General features: G+C 41.7%; 1 protein-coding gene across 3 annotated transcripts in view; it reads left to right on the top strand.

The window, feature by feature from the left end:
- Nucleotides 1-18,985, top strand: part of NOX4 (NADPH oxidase 4) — a 121,900-nt gene that overhangs the window by 60,672 nt on the left and 42,243 nt on the right. For all 3 annotated transcript variants that reach the window (XM_064169752.1, XM_064169742.1, XM_064169734.1), the window contains one exon: nucleotides 18,052-18,133. In XM_064169752.1, the coding sequence (XP_064025822.1) occupies nucleotides 18,052-18,133 (82 nt within the window). The remainder of the gene's footprint in view (nucleotides 1-18,051; nucleotides 18,134-18,985) is intronic.

The raw sequence follows: 18,985 nt of genomic DNA, 5'->3' as shown, positions 1-18,985 counted from the left end.
ACAGATCATCAAGTCCAACCCTTTACCACAGAGCTCAAGGCTATTATCAGCAAGTGTAGGAGCTAACAAAGAAGCAGTGTTTTATTTTCAGTAACCCCAAGGACACTTTAAGACATACTGAATTAGTGGATCATTCAGTGAGTATCCTTAGTAGATTTTGATTCATATTGGAGGAATGTGTGAAGCAGAAGATAACAAGTGGGAATAATAAGACTACAAAGTCTGCCTGCAGGAGGTAGCAAGGGTGTTCCAGGATCACTAAACCTGCTACTTTAAAAATGCCTGGTCACTGGTGATGAACAGTTGGCCAACTCTCTTCCTATTTATTACTTCAAGTTCTGTTTGGGGCTTTTTCATTCCATGGTAGCATGTGTTTTGTTGTGTTTAGTTAGTCCATGAGATTCCTGGCAGGCCTTAAAGGCATTAATGATGTGATACTGTCAGTTGTTCCAGCAAAATCAGTGTGTGGTTTTGGAAGCAGAAGACAGAGACAGGATAAATGTTATGTTCCCCTGATAGTTTTATGGCTATCAATCTTGTCAGTGAATCCTACTTACACTTCTGAGAAAGATAGCAGAATTGAGTGCTGAAAAGGTTTAATTGTGTTTCTATTGACGAGATTTGAAGTAATAAAAGCAATACTGTTACATTACTGGGATATTAAATTGCCTTAACAATATATGTAGCTGAAGTTTGCAATAAGGAATACCAGTTTTATTCTTCATTACTGTTTCTGATCATTATTTGTTTTGTTTGTGACTTAAACAAGCTCAATAAAAGGCAGGATTAGGAGAATGGAGAAAAGAACAGATTTAATTTACTGGCTAAATACTGAAAGTCTTTTTCTTCTAATTAAAGAATTAATACTGAAGGTGAACATCTGATTTTTTGGCTCCAGACTTGGATTGTTTTACATTAGCTGAACTCCAGCTGACTCTGTACCAAAACCAGTATAACTTGAGTCAGTTCCTGTTTGAACAGTTAATGAGTTTTACCTCTATGGGGAAACAAGATTTTTAGTTGAGAAAGTTGCCTTGAAGGAAATTTCATTCTAGTCTGAAGTCTTTTCCTCATGCATCATCTTGTCCTATTCCTGTTATCCAATTATTAAAGGCAAACTTCATCTTTTTTGCAAATCCCAGACTTGCTTACTCAGGTAATGATAATAGAAAGTGACATGGCTGAATGATACAAATTAATTTTAACCTTAGATCTAACAGGCACAGGATGTGTGGATGTTGCTGTAGTTAGGAACTGATCCAAGAATACAAGATTGAAGGATTCCTTGCCATGCCTCATATGTTTTAAGTATATGAACTACAGGAATGAAGCCTGTGGAGCACATTAACAGGTAGCAGATGGTGGGATCTAAATAATTGTGAGGAAAAAGCTCCTCTCTACTATGAAAATAGAGTCACAAAATATAAAAGCTGCAAGATTTGAGTGGACCACTAGAGAAATTTCTGATTTTATAATCACTGTTTATATGTTTGCCTATTTAAGAATTGCCTGTGTTTCACCATTTTTCTGTTAATCTGTGCTTAGGGAAATCCCATCTTTGTGTTAGTCTTTGTGTGGCTGCTTCAAGCAAGGAATGTTCAAAGTCTGTCTGGACTTCGTGGTTCTTTGTGTGAGCACATTTAACAAGCTCAGGTGTGTAATGCTTTCTGGGGAAATGGCAGAGTATACAACAAAATGACAGCTCTTCATGCGTGCTTGCTCTGCCCTGGGGGCAATATTGGGCTCTCCTAGATACCACTCAAGTTTTGCTGAAAAATCCCTGCCAGACATCTTGTGTTGTTCCTATTTCATTGAGACTACACCCTCAGAGACAGAAAGAAAAAGCAGATGCACTCCAGACATGGAATTATGAGCTACCACAGTTTAACAATTGCTAGTTCAAATATCTCAAAGGTTTTCAAAGAAACCTTTGAAAGGCTTATTTTTATTTTGTCATCTTTTTCTCACAGATTGTAAAATCTGCTATAATTAATTGGGAAAAACTTATTTTGCATTTAGAACATTAAAGAAAATAAGAAAATCTTCTGTAGAAACTGCTGATCTTTATTAAGTTTTATGATCAGAATGAATAGTAATCTTTATGTACTCTGAAATCCCATGTAATCATAGAATCAACCAGGTTGGAAGAGACCTCCAAGATCATCCAGGCCAACCTAGCACCCAGCCCTAGCCAGTCAACTAGACCATGGCACTAAGTGCCTCAGCCAGGCTTTTCTTGAACACCTCCAGGGACGGTGACTCCACCACCTCCCTGGGCAGCCCATTCCAATGACCAATCACTCTCTGGCAAGAACTTTCTCCTAACATCCAGCCTAGACCTCCCCTGGCACAACTTGAGACTGTTGCTGGTTGCCTGGGAGAAGAGATTAGAGACTAGAAGAAAAGACTAGAGTTAATGCTCTAGAATATCTTAGAATAATTGATGTATTAGAATTACATATATATATATATATGCCAAAATTGAAACTTGGTCTTGAAATAGTCTGTGAATTTTTCAGCTTCAGCCTTTGGATGTTCGTGGACTTCTTCTGTGCTATTTGTGAAAATGAAGCTTACCTTCATGGTGATGTCATCATTTAGAGTTTTTTTTTCCTGGTGTTTTGGGTTTTTTTCCCCTCTTTCTTCCCCTCATTCCAGGGAACCACCACTGGAAAATGTGAGTGTATTTCAGTAGTTGCCTCTCAATGCAAATACTGGAAGAAAATGAGTGTGGCACCTTTGAAACGTCTATTTAGTTGATGTGTTATATTAATTTCAAGCTTTGAGACCTTGCATTTTCCACCTTTTTGCTTTCTGCACTCTGTACAATTCTAACTTTCACTTTAGATGCAGAAGTAAGCTTTCTCTTCAGTAGTATTCGTTGATTTGGGCTCTGATGAGATTGAAAGCTTTCTTTTGCCATAAAGATCACCAGCAAGAGTGATTGCTGGGCTATTCAGAAGACTACCTATCATGCTACCTCATATTTCTCCTTATTCCTTGATCTATCCTACCTAGCTGTTTGTTTATACAGGTGCTGTGTCAAAGCTTGGAGTGGAAGGGAAAGAGGCCCATCACTCGCTCAGAATTGGTTCTGTGCTCAGCAGTTAACCTCTGTGGGAGTTAGTTTAAACTCCCACAATGATGCAGATGTCATCATGATCAAATGAGATGGTTCAATGCTATTTTCACTCTGTTTACACAGAAAATATTTTATAGCACCTTGTTGGCATGATATTAGTCTTGCCTTTCTAGTTAGGATGTCCTTTGTCGCATTATTTTTCTCCTTCATTCTGTAAGCATGTTTACCCCACTTTTCACCAGCTGTATGTCCTCACACACTCTAATCATTAGACTTCCTTAAACCAGCATTTCTCTGTTCCCAAAGGCATTTCTATTTCAAGATGCATTAAAATCAGTGCTGGCTTTGTGTGGAGCAAATCCCAACACCCCAATTTTTAGCATCGTTTACGTGCAACCCAGCTTTGTGTTCATGTGACCCATATGCCTTCCTGTTGCTCTATCCACTCCTTTGCCTTTTGTATATGCATTGTTTCTCCAAGGTGTTATCTGCAGAACTAGGGTTTCACCAGGAGATATAGTTGGTCTTAGGATCCAACAATTTTTGAGGGGCATCTTACAGCCACAGCTCTTCCCTGCCCCAGTCCTCCCATTAAATTGTAAAAACAAACCCTATGAGGAGAGGCTGAGGCAGCTGGCGTTGTTTAGCCTGGAAAAAAAGGAGGCTCAGGGGTGACCTCATTGCTGTCTCCAACTACCTGAAGAGACATTGTAGCCAGGTGGGGGTTGGCCTCTTCTCCCAGGCAACCAGCAACAGAACAAGGGGACACAGTCTCAAGTTGTGCCGGGGTACGTATAGGCTGGATGTTAGGAGGAAGTTGTTGGCAGAGAGAGTGATTGGCATTGGAATGGGCTGCCCAGGGAGGTGGTGGAGTCACCGTCCCTGGAGGTGTTCAAGAAAACACTGGATGAGGCACTCGGTGCCATGGTCTAGTTGACTGGCTAGGGCTGGGTGCTAGGTTGGACTGGATGATGTTGGAGGTCTCTTCCAACCTGGTTGATTCTATGATTCTGTGATTCTTAATAGAGATGGAGTCAGGCTGCCAGAGCAATCCATGTTTTAATTTAAAGCCATCCTTTTGCGACTGTCAATCCACTAAAGTAATCTGTAATTAAAGCTGATTAGTTTTGGGCTTTTTAGTTTTTGTTTTGTTTTTTTTTTTAATCAGGCTTTGAAATTAAAAAGGGAGTAAGGCAATGCCTTAAATACTTTATAAAATTTTAACATGCAGCAATTCTAAATTAGTTGTTGGCATGTCCAAATTTTGAGTGAAGCTTGCAATGGTGCTTGCTATGTGCTGAACGTAGCATTTCTTAACATGACAAACAACTCAATTATCTCAGTATTAACTAAAGTGCTCTGAGGAGAAACTGTAGGAAGGAATTCATAGGCTGGAAATCGCTTTCCAAAATGTGAATGGGGTTGCAGTCTTGCCTGTTGTGGTACGTGGAGCAGAGTGTGCTGTGACAGCAATAAATGGTGCTTTGGTATGAAGGGCAGCAGCTGATGAGCAGTGTGCAGTATTTGGTTTCACTGACATCATAACCCACATTCCTGCAGCTCAGGCATGTTCCTCTTCTTCCTCTTTCTTTATTTAAAGTCTTTTTGCTCAAAATGGGGATAAGGTGACAGAGTTTAAAAAAAGGTCTCATGATACTTAGTTGTGACATTTGAAGATTAGACCAAAGTATTCCATAAGTGGCAAATTTCAGTTTTAGCTTTTGGGTTTTTTTTTATTGTTTGTTTTGTTTTTTAGGGAGAGTTAATATCTTCTGTTAGATCAGCTAAAACAGCCAGAAAAAAAATCCCAGGTTGTCTTTCAGGCATGCAGTGCCTTCAGCAGCTTTGAGAAAAGGGGCAGCAAAGTCAAAGCATAGAACAGGGAGTGAAATAACATTCTCTGTTATTTTTAAAGCATTTTTTCTCCTTGAGAAATAAAAGGGATAAAATTGCCTAATAAATAAATAGAAGATGCCTTCCTCCCCTCCATTTTTTTTCCCCCAAAGAAGTTGATTTACCTTTTCCATGACAAATATTATTTGTTTCTCAAAACATTCATGTGGTCAGAAATACTGTCTGAAAGCCAAAAGTATCACATGTAAATGCTCTCCCAAGTGGCTCTTAGGATTTGTATGTCTCCAGCTTTATCTTCTCTTGGCTGGGTTTCCAGTTGAGGGTATGTTTGCTCTATATACTGTGGTCTCACTTTCTCCTGGAGGGAGAAAGCACTTGCTTATAGCAAACACAGTCTGGCTGACAACTCTGACTGGGAAATGGGATGGGCATCTGAGGAAAGGCCACTGTGACTTGCATGGAGTGCTGGGAGTTTATTTATATGTACATGCTGATAGACATCCCTAAACTTTGGCATTTGGATACCTTTTTTTTAACTTCTATTGAAGTCTCAATATCCTGCCTAAATGACATTTGAATTGAAAATATTTGACCATCTATAGAGAATAAAATTTGGACAATGCTTTACACAAAGCATCTCTGTGTTTTTAGTAAATGGAAGGGACCCTGTTCTGTATGCAGAAGCTCATGAACAGTAGATGGCTTCTTAGCATTAGGACTTAGTTGGAACCAGAAGACTCTAAGTTTCACTGTGGTAAACATCATGATCATGAGTTAGAGAGAATGCTTCTCTGCTGGGGAGAGAGCCTGGAATATCTGTGGATCCAAACCACATTCCTGGTTTTACGCCTGTTGAACAAGGTGAGAGACTCATTGGAAGCTGGCATTTATCAAGGGTTGCTGCTACATTTTTCAATATTGAATGAGGATTTTGGGGGGAGGAGGCTTTTCCAGAGATTTTTGGCTATTTTGAGTTGTGCTGAAACGACTGCTGTGATGATATTACTTCACTGTTGACAATAACTAGCTCACCTACAGCCACCGAGAAACCTCCTTGTGCTATGGGACATGAAAACAAACCAGTGGGCAGTTCATGCTCTTCATTGCAATAAGCAGTTTTAAGGACTACCTCTTCCTGTAAGTTTAACATTTTCCTTTATTTATTAAGCACCTTGTAAGTGCCATTTCCTCAAGCAAAAAGCCACAGACTCCCACGCACATTTTAAGAGATGAAGCTGTGATTCTTTGCTGTGCTTTGCCAAGTGGCTGGTGCCAGCTCGACAGCGCAGGGCTTTCTCTTCAGGATTTCACTTACACTCTGTCAGCTGGGTGTCTTTTGAGTTTAGCTGTGACAGGTTTGAAAAAGGCAAAATATATAAGTAAAGGAAGATATTTTTAATAATTCCTGCTATTTGATATTTGCATTTTTTTAAGGGGTTGAGACGATTATGCTAATTGTGCCCTGTTATTAAGAAGCCTGCCAAATGGAATTTTCTCAGTGCAGTTTCCAAAGAAAGCAGCATTTCATTAATCCAAACACTTGTTTAGAAATAATATTTAAATAAAAGAGCTTCATAGTCCTTAACACATGTATACCAAACAGGATAGGCCATTCCTAAATGAGGTGTTTTTTTATGATTTGCCATTGGAATGGGCTGCCCAGGGAGGTGGTGGAATCACCATCCCTGGAGGCATTCAAGAAGAGCCTGGCTGAGGCACTTAGTGCCATGGTCTAGTTGAGTGGCTAGGGCTGGGTGCTAGGTTGGCCTGGATGATCTTGGAGGTCTCTTCCAACCTGGTTGATTTTATGATTCTGTGTAAATGAAGTCCCTTAATTACCCCGATTTGGAGCATTGCTACTGTTATTTCTAGCATTTGAGTGCAGTTACATGTTTGACTGGCCAGATGTTTCCTCCACAGAGTGTCTATCAATGCCGTTATTGTCCAAGTATTTCAACTTTCCTTCTGGCGCTCAGTGCAGCCCTGAGAACAACTTATCACCTTTAGTGTAGATTTTCACACAACTTAGCTGTGAGGAAGCAAAAGTTCATGCTTAATGACCTTACTAACATCACTTAAGCCTCCATGATTAGCAACATGATGCCCATCTGCATTGGAGGGTAGAGGGGAGAACAATCTCACTGCTACCTTTTATCATAAGATAAAGAGTGAAGGCATATTAACACCTAAACTTCTCTTTTATAAGCTCTTTTTAACTTTAGCTTTTTTTACTTCAGCATTTTCATTTCCCTTTCCATCCTTCCCTCAACTAAAGCAAGCCAGCATCTAACCTGACCATGTATGAAGTTTATGGCAGGACATTGTCTTGACTGCATGTTTATCAGCTGCTGTGTCCCTCATCTCAAACAGATGTGGGTATACAGTTTTATCCAATGGGAACTGCAGAGAATATTGGGTTTTTAATATGTTTTTGGCCCTTCTCCATAAACAAACCTGCTGATTATATCAGTTAATGAAATCTAGGGTGACTTTTAAGAAAGGATTTGGCACAAAGACCTGGGATGTACTTAGCAGTGATGTCTACAGGAGCATACTTTCCCAAGTCAAAAGCATAGAATCACAAAATACTTCAGGTTGGAAAGGACCCTCGAAGGTCATCTTGTCTGCCTCTCCCCCAGTGAGCAGAGACATCTCCAACTAGATGTGGTTGCTCAGGGCCCCATCAAATTTATCTTCAGTGTCTCCAGGGGTGGAGCCTCCACCGCAACTCTGGGCAACATGTTCCAGTATTTCACCAGTCTCATAGCAAACAACTTCCTCCTCATGTCTAGCCTGAATTTACCCTGCTCCAGTTTAAAACCATTGCTCCTTACCCTATCACTACAGGCCCCTCTAAACAGTCCCTCCCCAGCCTTCCTGTAGGTCCTCTTCACATACTGAAGTAGCATTGTAAGGACCTACTGAACCTTCTTTTCTCCATGCTGAACAGCCCCAATGCTCTCAGACTGGTTTCATAGGACAGATGCTCCAGCCCTCTGATCCTCTTTGTAGGCCTTGTGTTGCTCAGGGAAATGTTCACTGGATCCAAGCCACCTAGCATGCAATTGTTCCTTCCAAAATACACTGTACTATCTGCTTTTACGTGGGAGTGAGTAAAGCACATGAAGCCCCATGACAGAATGAGATGTTAAAGAAGCACACTCTGAACCCAAGGTTTCCTGAAGCAGAGTATCATAGAATCCCACAAAACAGTACAGCAGTCAAATCAGATCCAACAGAGTGCCTCTGGAGAGGGACCCTGAACAAAGAAATCCCTGGCAATTCACACCCTTGCAGACTGTGCATATGCCCTTCACTTGATCTTCATGCACCTTTCATGTGCCCTTTGGTCCAGTGGTGATTCTCACCTGAGATCTTTCCATATCTTCTGACTGCTTATTGGGATCCTTCACTGTCTCCAGACAGGCTGCTGTCTTGACTAGTTGCAGCTGATGTTGATGCTTGTATCTTCTTTTATCTTCTGGTTTGTGCTGGCTTTGGAGGCCTTGTCTTGCTTGAATAGATGCAAGTTCTGCACAAGTCCAGTAAATTAGGTGAAAGATTATAGCTTGCAGCCTCAGGCTTCAGTAAATCTGGCTACTGATGCAATGTAAGTAAGCTCACTTATGTAAGTAAGGCTAAGCAAACAGCATACTAAATCACACAGCATTAGAAGTCTGAGTGATTCATTCTATTTAAAACTTAACTTAAGGCAAACAACTACTGTCTCTTAATAGAAGAGGCAGTAAGCATAAATCAAAACACAGGAAATTCTTTTAATATCTAAGAAAAAGCTTTTCCACTGTGAGGGTGGTCAGGCGCAGGAACAGATTGCTCAGGGAGGTTGTGGAGTCTTATCTGTGCAGATATTCAACACCCAGCAGAGCGTGGCTGTGAGCAACCTACTCTCACTGACCCTGCTCAGAGCTGCTGGATTGGACTAGATGATCTCCAGAGATCATTCTACCTTCAACAGTATTCTGTGATTCCATGAAATTATTATCCAGTCCTTTATTTGCATATTAGAGTGTAATAATGGAGCTGTGTAAGAGGATGAAATGATCCCATGCTTGCAGTCAACACCGCAACCAAATATGAATAGACTAAAGCTCACAAAAGAGTTCTCAGTAACTGGTGGTGGTTTTGTTATGATACAAAATTTTAGGTTTGGATGAGGTTAAATAAATTGTTCTGTGACTGCCATTTGAATATGTTTAATGGAAAGTTCTGGTAACTTGTTCAGATGTATAAACTATATTACACTTGCAAGCCTATTTTTAGACTTGGCCAAAAATACCAGTGTATGTGTGCATGTGAGTATGTACTGATGGCTGATAGATCTGGTGACAAACTAATACGTGTGGCTGGAAATTATAGGACCATCACAGCCCAAGAATAACACTTTGGAGACATGATAGTTATTTCCACGAAAACATCAGCTCATTGCCCAGCAGCAATAAAGCAAAAAATTATTAGGAGATGAGTAGAGAAAAAAACAGAGGAGATTACTGTGCAGCCGCCTATTTCTGTGGTACTTTCAGGACTTGATTCCAGTGTGCAGGTCTGGTCCTTATCTATCAGTCAGGATACTGGAAAGGGTTCAGAAAGGAATGACAAAGAAGAGCAAAAGCATGGAAAGACTTCCAAACAACTGACAATTCAGGGGCTTTTTATCCTGGAAAAGAGATAATTTAGGGAAATACAGCAGTGATCTATAAAGTCAAGCATTACACTTGGAAGAGTGAGAGGATAGGAGCTGAATATTCATGGTATCTGCTACTATCAGAACTTCTGGCAATCAAATGCAGTCGGTAAGATGCTATTTCAGAACACGCACAAGATGATGGATCATCATGTCATAGGTGAGAAACACATAGAACTTTTTGTTAGAGGATGTGGGGGAGACTAGGAGGTTAATTTGCATGGTGGACTAAGCAAGTACTTTAGAGATAAAGTAATTTCTTAATAGACAAAGAGAGAAATACAGCAGGAGAGTCTTTGCCCCATCCCCATTTTTCCATAGGTGTCTGCATGGGAAGTGAGATATTATTAGGGTAGGGGACCCTTAGTGTGAACCAGTATGGCCTGATGGATTGTGCCTCTGCTCAGCTTTTTGAGGCATACCATCTGGAGTCTTGCAGTGCTGGAGAGTATTGTAGTAATTGCACAGCTGGATAGTAGCTCCATTTCAGTGTTAGGATTTCATGTAGCTTTTGAAAGGTTGGGCTTTCTCTAGTTTCTGTATCAGCTTACAAATTACAAAGAGAGAACCAATTGAATCCCACCCCCTCACATAATTTGAGTCTCTTTCCTGTGAATGTAAGGACTTTTAGATCAAGTGTCACAACTTGCCTTGAAGCCAAAAAGGGATATACTGATGTATGATCATGTCTTCTGGTATGCTGTGAAAGAGGAAAGTGCAGCACTAGTGAAGAAATCATTAGGTGAGTTTCCCTAGCTTAGATCATGAGGACTTCAAACAGCAATGTATGGCCATTCATGGCCAAAGGGAGCACAAGTAAAACTGGGTGCTAAAATACTCTGCTTAAATGACGTTTGTGTTGGAGCATAAGTATCTTTTACTTGAAGTTACTGCACGTCATAAATGTCAAGGTTGTGGAATGAGTAGTCTTCAGGTATAGTTAGTACCTCTGAGAAAAAAAGTTTCTTGATTAAGATATTTGAACTCTGACAGTTTAGGTAATCTCTAGCTCTGCTAGAGAGTTGCTGTTTAACCTAACTCAGCATTGAGCATTGGGACTGCTTAACTGGTGTTGTGTTCACTTCTCTTCACTGACTCTCTGGGGAGCCCATCTCTGGCGGCAGGACTAATCAGCAGTCTGGGTTACTCACTGCTGTCTTGTCAAGTCAGACATACAAAATGCAGTCTAAATATGGTCCTTAGCATCTCTCTTCTCTGTTTGAAACAAAACAAGTGGATGTTTTTTCCTTCCTATCATTCATCTTTCAACCTTCTAAGGTTCATTGGACAAGAATTCCCTTCTAATTTGTTTCTTCATTGGGTGATCTATGGATATACCCACAATCTAGTTAGAAATAAGCCTATCCAAGCTAATTTTGACATACTAGGTGGAACTTTTAAAGACATAAGAATGTATCTAGAGTTCCAGCAGGGAGAGGACATGCTGATGCCAGAATCAGCAAGTGAGAATGATTTCTGGCAAGTTAGCACACACCTAGAGAAGAAGAAGGAGCTAGCTACTTTTTAGGAAGTGCAGCCTGGGAGAGAAATCAGACTACTAAAAGACTTTCAGCAAAGAAAGGAGAACTATTCTGCAGGTGCAGAATGACTGGAAGGCTCACTGCTGACCAGTGTCAGCAGTGATTAGTTGATTTCCCCCTCCCTGCTTGAATAAAGTCCTGCAAAAGAGAATGCTCAACAGAAGGGTGATCATTCTTCGTTCACCTGGATTGGAATATTAAGAGACCAGCTGCTTTTCTGTAAAAGCTTATTCCATTAAATAAATATAAAAGCTTTCCCCCCCCCCCCCCCCCGATGTTTGCAATTTTCAACTTTTGGGGTTTTTACTGTCTTCTCATTTTTTTAGAAGTTCAGTAAAAGATGGGTCTTTAGGATGAGTGATTAGGAGGGAAAGAAATGATGGTGAAAAAAAAAATCAGGAGACTTAAACTCGGTAAGGCTCAAGGGGCTGAAAAATCATGAAAGTTCAGACTACTCAAAAAGCCTGTCAATTAGTATCAGCAAAAGTATGTCACAGGGGGATTCCAAGGTTTATGATGTAATAATTCTGGAGCCCTTAGCTCATCAACATTACCTCATCATTTTTCTTTCTTCCCCTTTTAACCTAATGGGATATATTTGTAGCACTCATTCTCCAAGATGAGAAAAGTGGCACTTCCTTAACTTCATAAACTTTGGCCATGAATAAGCTATAGATCAAACTACAATATTGAACACTTCAGTTTTATGCCATCTTGTTGCTTATCAGAACTTTACAACCTTTAACTGGCAAAGACTTCTTCCTAGACAGCTTTTTTTTTTTACAAGCTACTGAAGAATTACTTATGACATCATTTCCCAATTTAGAAAGCTTGAAAATAAGTCAGATTAGTGGGTCTCAAATCCTTTTACATGCTGATGGCAGTTTTAAGGAAGTAAAAGCCCACCCTGGTTTCACCTAATATGGTCAAGCTTGGTAAAGTGCCATTTTGATTGGCTAATCTATATCCAAAGGCTCATTAGTCTCTTGCTGTATGGATAAAAAAGAGATGAGCAGGTAACATGGTGTGCTGCTGCTGCCTCATTGCATCATGAAACTGCCTGTAAACTCCACTGCCTCAAGTTTACCAGGAGCGGGCTCTAAATGCCTGCACACAATGGGCCTGCATAGCCAGCATGACATTGTGCCAAGACTGCACATCGTATTGCATCATTCCTGCCCCTCTGCAAGGCTTCTGCTGCATTGGAAATCAAGAGGAGCCAGGTCAGAGACTATGCTTTAGACTCCCAGCTTCCTGAGAAAAGAGCCTGGGAAACTCCAAAGCCTCTAATGACTTTGAGACCACTGGCAGCAAGACCACTGGGCAGCAATCCCTCCACATGCTTTGGGTTTTGTCTGATAATATTTTGTAAGTAAATACTTAAAGCCTTCCTGTGTCTAGTTCTGGGCCCCTCAATTCAAGAGAGATGTTGAGGTCCTGGAACGTGTCCAGAGGAGGGCAACGAGGCTGGTGAAGGGCCTGGAACACAAACCATATGAGGAGAGGCTGAGGGAGCTGGAGGTGTTTAGCCTGGAGAAGAGGAGGCTCAGGGGGGACCTCATTGCTGTCTGCAACTACCTGAAGGGACATTGTAGCCAGGTGGGGGTTGGTCTCTTCTCCCAGGCAACCAGCAATGGAACAAGGGGACAACAAGGGAGTCGTTGTCTCTGGAGGTGTTAAAAGGGAGGCTGGAAGTGACACTTAGTGCCATGGTTTAGTTAATTAGAAGGTTTTGGATGATAAGTTGGACTCAATTTCGAAGGTCTTTTCCAACCTTGTTAATTCTGTGGTTCTGTATGAGAGGGTCAGTATGGACAGACCTTTTGGTAGCCAGCTAGGCTTCTGGCCCACCATGTTCTGTACTTTATAATTGATGATGCTGTTATTTTCTCCCATCCTCTGATTGCTTTGTAATCAAATTTTTGTTTGGTCTTGTGAAGAGTGATTTAAAACATAATCCACAAAACTGATATTAAAAGTCCTTACCTCATAAAAAGTGATTACCATTGAAGCTGCATGCATTTCAACCTGTTTTTATTAGAGGATCAGAATAGTCCAGAGCTGCTGGGTAGAAGGTGGTTTGGATAAACAAAACAGTACTATCTCAGACTCCGGTTATGCACTGCTATGGTGTCATAGATACAGACCTTTCAAATGCTGAAAGAACAGGAATGTGATTTCTCAAGACCTTTGGAATTCAGCAGAGTGACTTTGCTGTTCTTTTCTGTAAAGTATTTGTAACAAGAAGGATCAAAGAAAGAAGAACCACAAGACCTGACTTTTACATTCAGCCTGACACAACTGCAGTGTGTGACTTCAGGCTCGTCTTTGAAGTGCTAAAGCTTCAGGGATGTGACAACTTAAATATTAGGGCAGTGCTCCCTGTGCCATAGTATCTCTGTCTACAGAATGTGAATAATAATAATGTGTTAAAATTCACAGAGACCTTCTACACAAACGGTTTTTCTTTTTATTTGAGAGCCACAAATACTAAAAGATCATAAAATTTCCCCTTGTATCTCCACCTCTCTAGTAGCATATCCTGGATTAAGGAGAACTTGACCATGTAGTCAGTTCAAATGGGCTTGCATGCTCATTTTTTTCTGGCATTACCATTTACTCATCATACTGAACACAACCCCATTCTGTTTGACAACAACAGTGACACACATCTAATTATTTCAAAGGCAAAAATTCCCTTGAAATGCATCCTTCTGTCCTTCTGTCCTTGTCCATTGGTAGCTGGTGTTGTAAAGACATTGGTTGGCATTTGTACCAATATTCCAGTAGCTGATTGTGAATATGTCAGGCTGAGAAGGGGGTAGGAAAAAACAAAAGGTGGGAAAGCAGAAAGACAGGCTGGACAGAAAGTATATGTATGAGAATATTAAATTTCTGAAGGTGTCAGTGGCAAACTTCCTTTTCCCTTTGTGGTCTACAATCTTCCTGATTCAGGAGGACAAGGGATAAGATTGTGTTTTTACACAGTTTATCTAAGTGGTAGCAGTGAGAATGGCTGAACTCAACTGAGAAATTCTTGATGATCAAGGATTTGAAAGGAACTGTATGCTCAGAATGAAAACAAAGAGGGAATGTGGACACTAAGGATGTGGAAATGCTAAGTTTGAGCATAACACAGAACTGTGCAAGCGTTCTTGATGTCTGTGAGGGTTTTGTCTTGTGGATGGACTTACAGGGTAGGAAGTGTGACAGTGCCTGGAGTGTTGCAGTTAGGAGAGTGACAGAACAGTCAATGACATGATTGATCTCAGAACGATCCAGAAGAAATCTTTAGGAGGTTAGCTACTAGAGATTTTAACTAGTGCAAATTGCAAGGATAGAATGAGGGGCAGAAAAGACAGATTTTCAGAAATAAGTCCTTTAAACCTTGGTTAAATAATGTTATTCACATTTCCTTAACAAGCTAGACCAACACCTAAACAAAAGCATCACAATTTAGGTACTGAACTGTAGGAAGTGATGGAAAAGACTCAATTTTAGGAGATGTGTCTCTAAAATGATCCAAATAATGATGAGATTGTCTGTGATATGGTTTGGCTCTTTTGATCAACTAGTGATCACAAGTCATAGTAAAATGAAAACACTCTAATTCTTGCTTCATCACTTCTAAAGTCTTTCATTTGTTTTAGTAGCATGGATTAGAAGGAAATCTTAGTTGGAAAATGTGATTTTTCTCTTGCAAATCTAAAGGTCTTCTCTTGTCAAGGGTTTGATTTCTGATAATCACCTTTGAGAGAACATCAAGAGTACCTGTGCCCTATCCATAGCTTCCAAAGCTGTCATCACCTCTTTTACCCCCTCACTGGTGTCAAGGTCCAGAGAACAGTGATTAACAAAATCTCTGTCCAGAGGAGCAAGATCTGTTCTTATGGATTTCCGTGTTGTGAAATTAAGGTGCAAACGAGACCAGATAGCACCACAGAACTATTTATTAAAGGATAAGGTTAGACAAAACAGCGGGAGAGAGGAGGAAGGGGGAGAGAGAGAGGTAAAGAGAATGATGGAGAGAAGAGAAGAGAAGAGAAGAGAAGAGAAGAGAAGAGAAGAGAAGAGAAGAGAAGAGAAGAGAAGAGAAGAGAAGAGAAGAGAAGAGAAGAGAAGAGAAGAGAAGAGAAGAGAAGAGAAGAGAAGAGAAGAGAAGAGAAGAGAAGAGAAGAGAAGCAGCAGAGAAGGAAAAAAGCTGTGATCATATTACCCTCAGTCACAGATCGGGGGGAGAGAGAGAGAGACTGGTACGTGGCCCAGGGATGATCTTCTGTGGAGTTCGTCAGGGATCCTTCAGGTGGTGTGCAGCTCTGGTGGTGGTCTGCCCTTGGTGGTCTGGTGGAGGTGCCACTGGTGGTTTGTTGGGAGTGCCACCCTTTGGCAGGCATTCCTCCTGCCCTTTATACAGTTTTCTACTCAGTGTCTGGCTGCAGCTCCCCAGGAACTCTTCCTGTACATTCTTACTCATTTGCAGGGGTCCAGCGCCACTGGGGAGAGGGCCTCCGTCCCATCCCTGTCTGTACCTGTCCATACCCTGAATACACATAAACCTTTTCCCTTGGGGCTAGCTGAGATAAGATGTAGGCATCCTGGGCATTCCCACCAGGCTGAGGTCCAGGAGTTTCAGAGGCATTGTCTGTTGATTTGCATCCCTGAGATTTAGGCCAAGCAAATAGTCTGAGTCCCGGTGGTTACCAAAGGCAATCTTTGTCTTTGTTGATTAGGGAGAGACGATGCAATCTTTGTCATTGTTGATGAAGAAGAGAGAGGATTTAGACTCTCACAACTGGATAGTCGCTAAAGGCAATAATACCATTTGTACCAGGGTGACTTTTGTACTGTACACATGCATGTGTAGCATGAGAATATCATAGATCTGAAGAGAGAGGTATGTATGTAAAGGGCTTCTATTTAGTGTGCCATTTCTCTTAATAGAACCTGTGTCTGCTGGAGGAAGCTGTAGGATGCATTTGTGATGAGGTGGAACACTACCATATAGCCTAAGTGTTGCTATGGAAAAATGAGTAAAGTCATATGGTGAAAAGAAAATACATCTGCCTGGGAAATTTGCCATAGCGTGGGGGAAAAAAATGAGAGTTGACTTCAACGAGAACAAGATCCAGTAGAGAAGCTGTTGAGGCCAATTTCAGATGCCATAACTTGGCTGCTTTCACTCCAGTACTGGCCAGCCTTGTCACATTACTATTCAGAATATTTTGCAAGATCGTGGCTTGTTGAACTGAGTCTTGGGAGTGCAGCCAGGTGGCCTAGATCAGTGGGAAAGGGCAGCAGCACAAGAAAAAGAGCCATAGAGCAGTAGATAGAGATGGAATCTGGCTCTCTGCCTGGGCGCTGTCCATCTCTGGCAGTACAATGGAGGGGGTTATATCTGCCTGAGATGTGTTTTGTCTCTCCCAGAGAGTCACAGGCCCTTCACAAGGTCTGCCAAACTAGCCTCACTCACTCTTGTTATGTGGTATTGTGCAATACTGAACCTAAGAAGAGCATGTCTGCCCATGCTTTGCATTGCTATTGCATCTGGTTACAGGCCCTTAAAAATAAATAAATAAATCATAGAATCACAGAATCAACCAGGTTGGAAGAGACCTCCAAGATCATCCAGCCCAATCTAGCACCCACCCCTAGCCAGTCAACTAGACCATGGCACTAAATGCCTCATCCAGGCTTTTCTTGAACACCTCCAGGGACGGTGCCTCCACCACCTCCCTGGGCAGCCCATTCCAATGGCAAATCACTCTCTGTGAAGAACTTCCTCCTAACATCCAGCCTATACTTCCCCTGGCACAACTTGAGACTGTGTTGTCTGGCAGAAGAGACCAACCCCCACCTGGCTACAACCTCCCTTCAGGTAGTTGTAGACAGCAATGAGGTCACCCCTGAGCCTCATCTTCTCCAGGCTAAACAACCTCAGCTCCCTCAGCCTCTCCTCACAGGGTTTGTGTTCCAGGCCTCTCACCAGCTTTGTTGCCCTTCTCTGGACACGTTCCAGGACCTCAACATCTCTCTTGAATTGAGGGGCCCAGAACTAGACACAGTACTCAAGGTGTGGCCTGACCAGTGCTGAGTACAGGGGCAGAATAACCTCCCTTGTCCTACTGGCCACACTGTTCCTGATCCAGGCCAGGATGCCATTGGACCACTCCAAAACCAGATCCTTAAATCATTGTGACTTGTACCCCATTCTGGAGGTCAGAGCCTTCCATTCACAGAAGGAAATAAAGGGTTGGACTTGATGATCTGTGAGGTCTCTTCCAACCTTGGTGATACTGTGATACTGTGAAATGCCACCACTCTGTTTGCCATTGAAAACTTTCTCTCACTCGTCCTGCTGGCCACACTGTTCCTGATACAGGCCAGGATGCCTTTGGCTCTCTTGGCCACCTGGGCACACTGCTGGCTCATCTTCAGCCTACTAACCACCAGTACCCTGGGGTCCCTTTCTTCCCAGCTGCTCTCCAGCCACTCTGTCCTAGTGAATTCTTAGTTGCTCCACCCTTCTTAGACTAAGCTCTTAAAGGCAGAGACTGTTTATGTCTGCGTGTAGTACCCAGAAGACCTCTACACAGACCTCAGAAACTTCTAAGCTCTACTAGAATTCCATATTGGATGGAAAAAAAAGACATTTTAAAATATCATTTAATAGGTTTACAGAAAACAGTCTTAGCTGCAGTTTTCTATGAACATGTAGGTGTTATTCCCTATACACGTAGCTTTGTCCTTTGCTGGAGAAGAGAATTCACTGGTATTGTTGCTTGCTTACTTGTGGCCTGAACTTACAATGCAGAGTCACAGTCTGGGTTTGCTTTTTTTTTTCCCTTTTCTTCTTTTTTTCTTTGTCCTGACAGAAAGATTTCGGGATTTACTGCTTCTACATTCAAATCAAGATGCAGAGATTCTGCCCATCTTTCATCAGAGGCGCTATCCCAAGTAAGTAAGATTGCCTTCTTGGGAGAAATAAAATCTTTATCTATTTGCAGCAAGGGAAAGTGAAGTGTTTATAGCCCTGTCCATACTTGTGGTGTGAAGTCTGGAGGCAGAGCTGTCACGGAGCCACACTTAGACTGAGCTTTACAGTCTTTCAGTGATGTCAGAGAGGAGCAGACATGCTTTGCAAGCATGCCCAGCTGTCAGCAGGGAGGTGGTGGCTGAGTGCAAGACATTAAGTTGCCTCAGTCAATGTCTGGTGCAGCTTTGTTTCACTTGACACCGTGTTGACATAGGCAGATGTTTTGTCAGACTAATCCCCACTCTAGTCTTGTGGGATTCCACCATTTATGGTGACAGATTCCCTTGGATTTTAACAGCCTCCCTTCTGGAATCCTGCAAGCACTAGAAAAGATGTTTTTTTCTGCCATGCTTAGGGACACATATAAATATACAGGCAAACCAAAACAGTAGTGTTGTCTGTTTAGAAGTTCTTGCGTGGATTTCATATCCTAAAGGAAAAAACCTCCTCTTCTTCTAAGTGACATACCTGAATGAAAAAACAAATGCTCCCTGTTATATTAATGGTTAACAGAAACCTTCACTTTCAGCTAAGTCTTTTAAAGTGGCAGTGAAGGGCAAAGAAGAAGCAGTGCTCACATTAGCATGACTAGAGCAAGCAATGAAAAAAGGCTAGCGCAGGAGGGACAGGAGGAGGGAGCCAGTCCAGAAGTCATGATGGAAGTAAGCAAAGTTTGACATTATTGTTAGCAAATTGTGCTAGTTTGAAGCTAGCTAGAATGTTTTGGTGAGAGGCTGAACCTCTATTCTTCCTTGGGACTGGGGTAAGGTTGA

This window comes from Pogoniulus pusillus, chromosome 3 (assembly GCF_015220805.1).
Source record: "Pogoniulus pusillus isolate bPogPus1 chromosome 3, bPogPus1.pri, whole genome shotgun sequence".
Classification (NCBI taxonomy): Eukaryota; Metazoa; Chordata; class Aves; order Piciformes; family Lybiidae; genus Pogoniulus; species Pogoniulus pusillus.
Note: the sequence above shows the minus strand (reverse complement) of the source record. Positions and strands in the feature narration are given on the sequence as shown.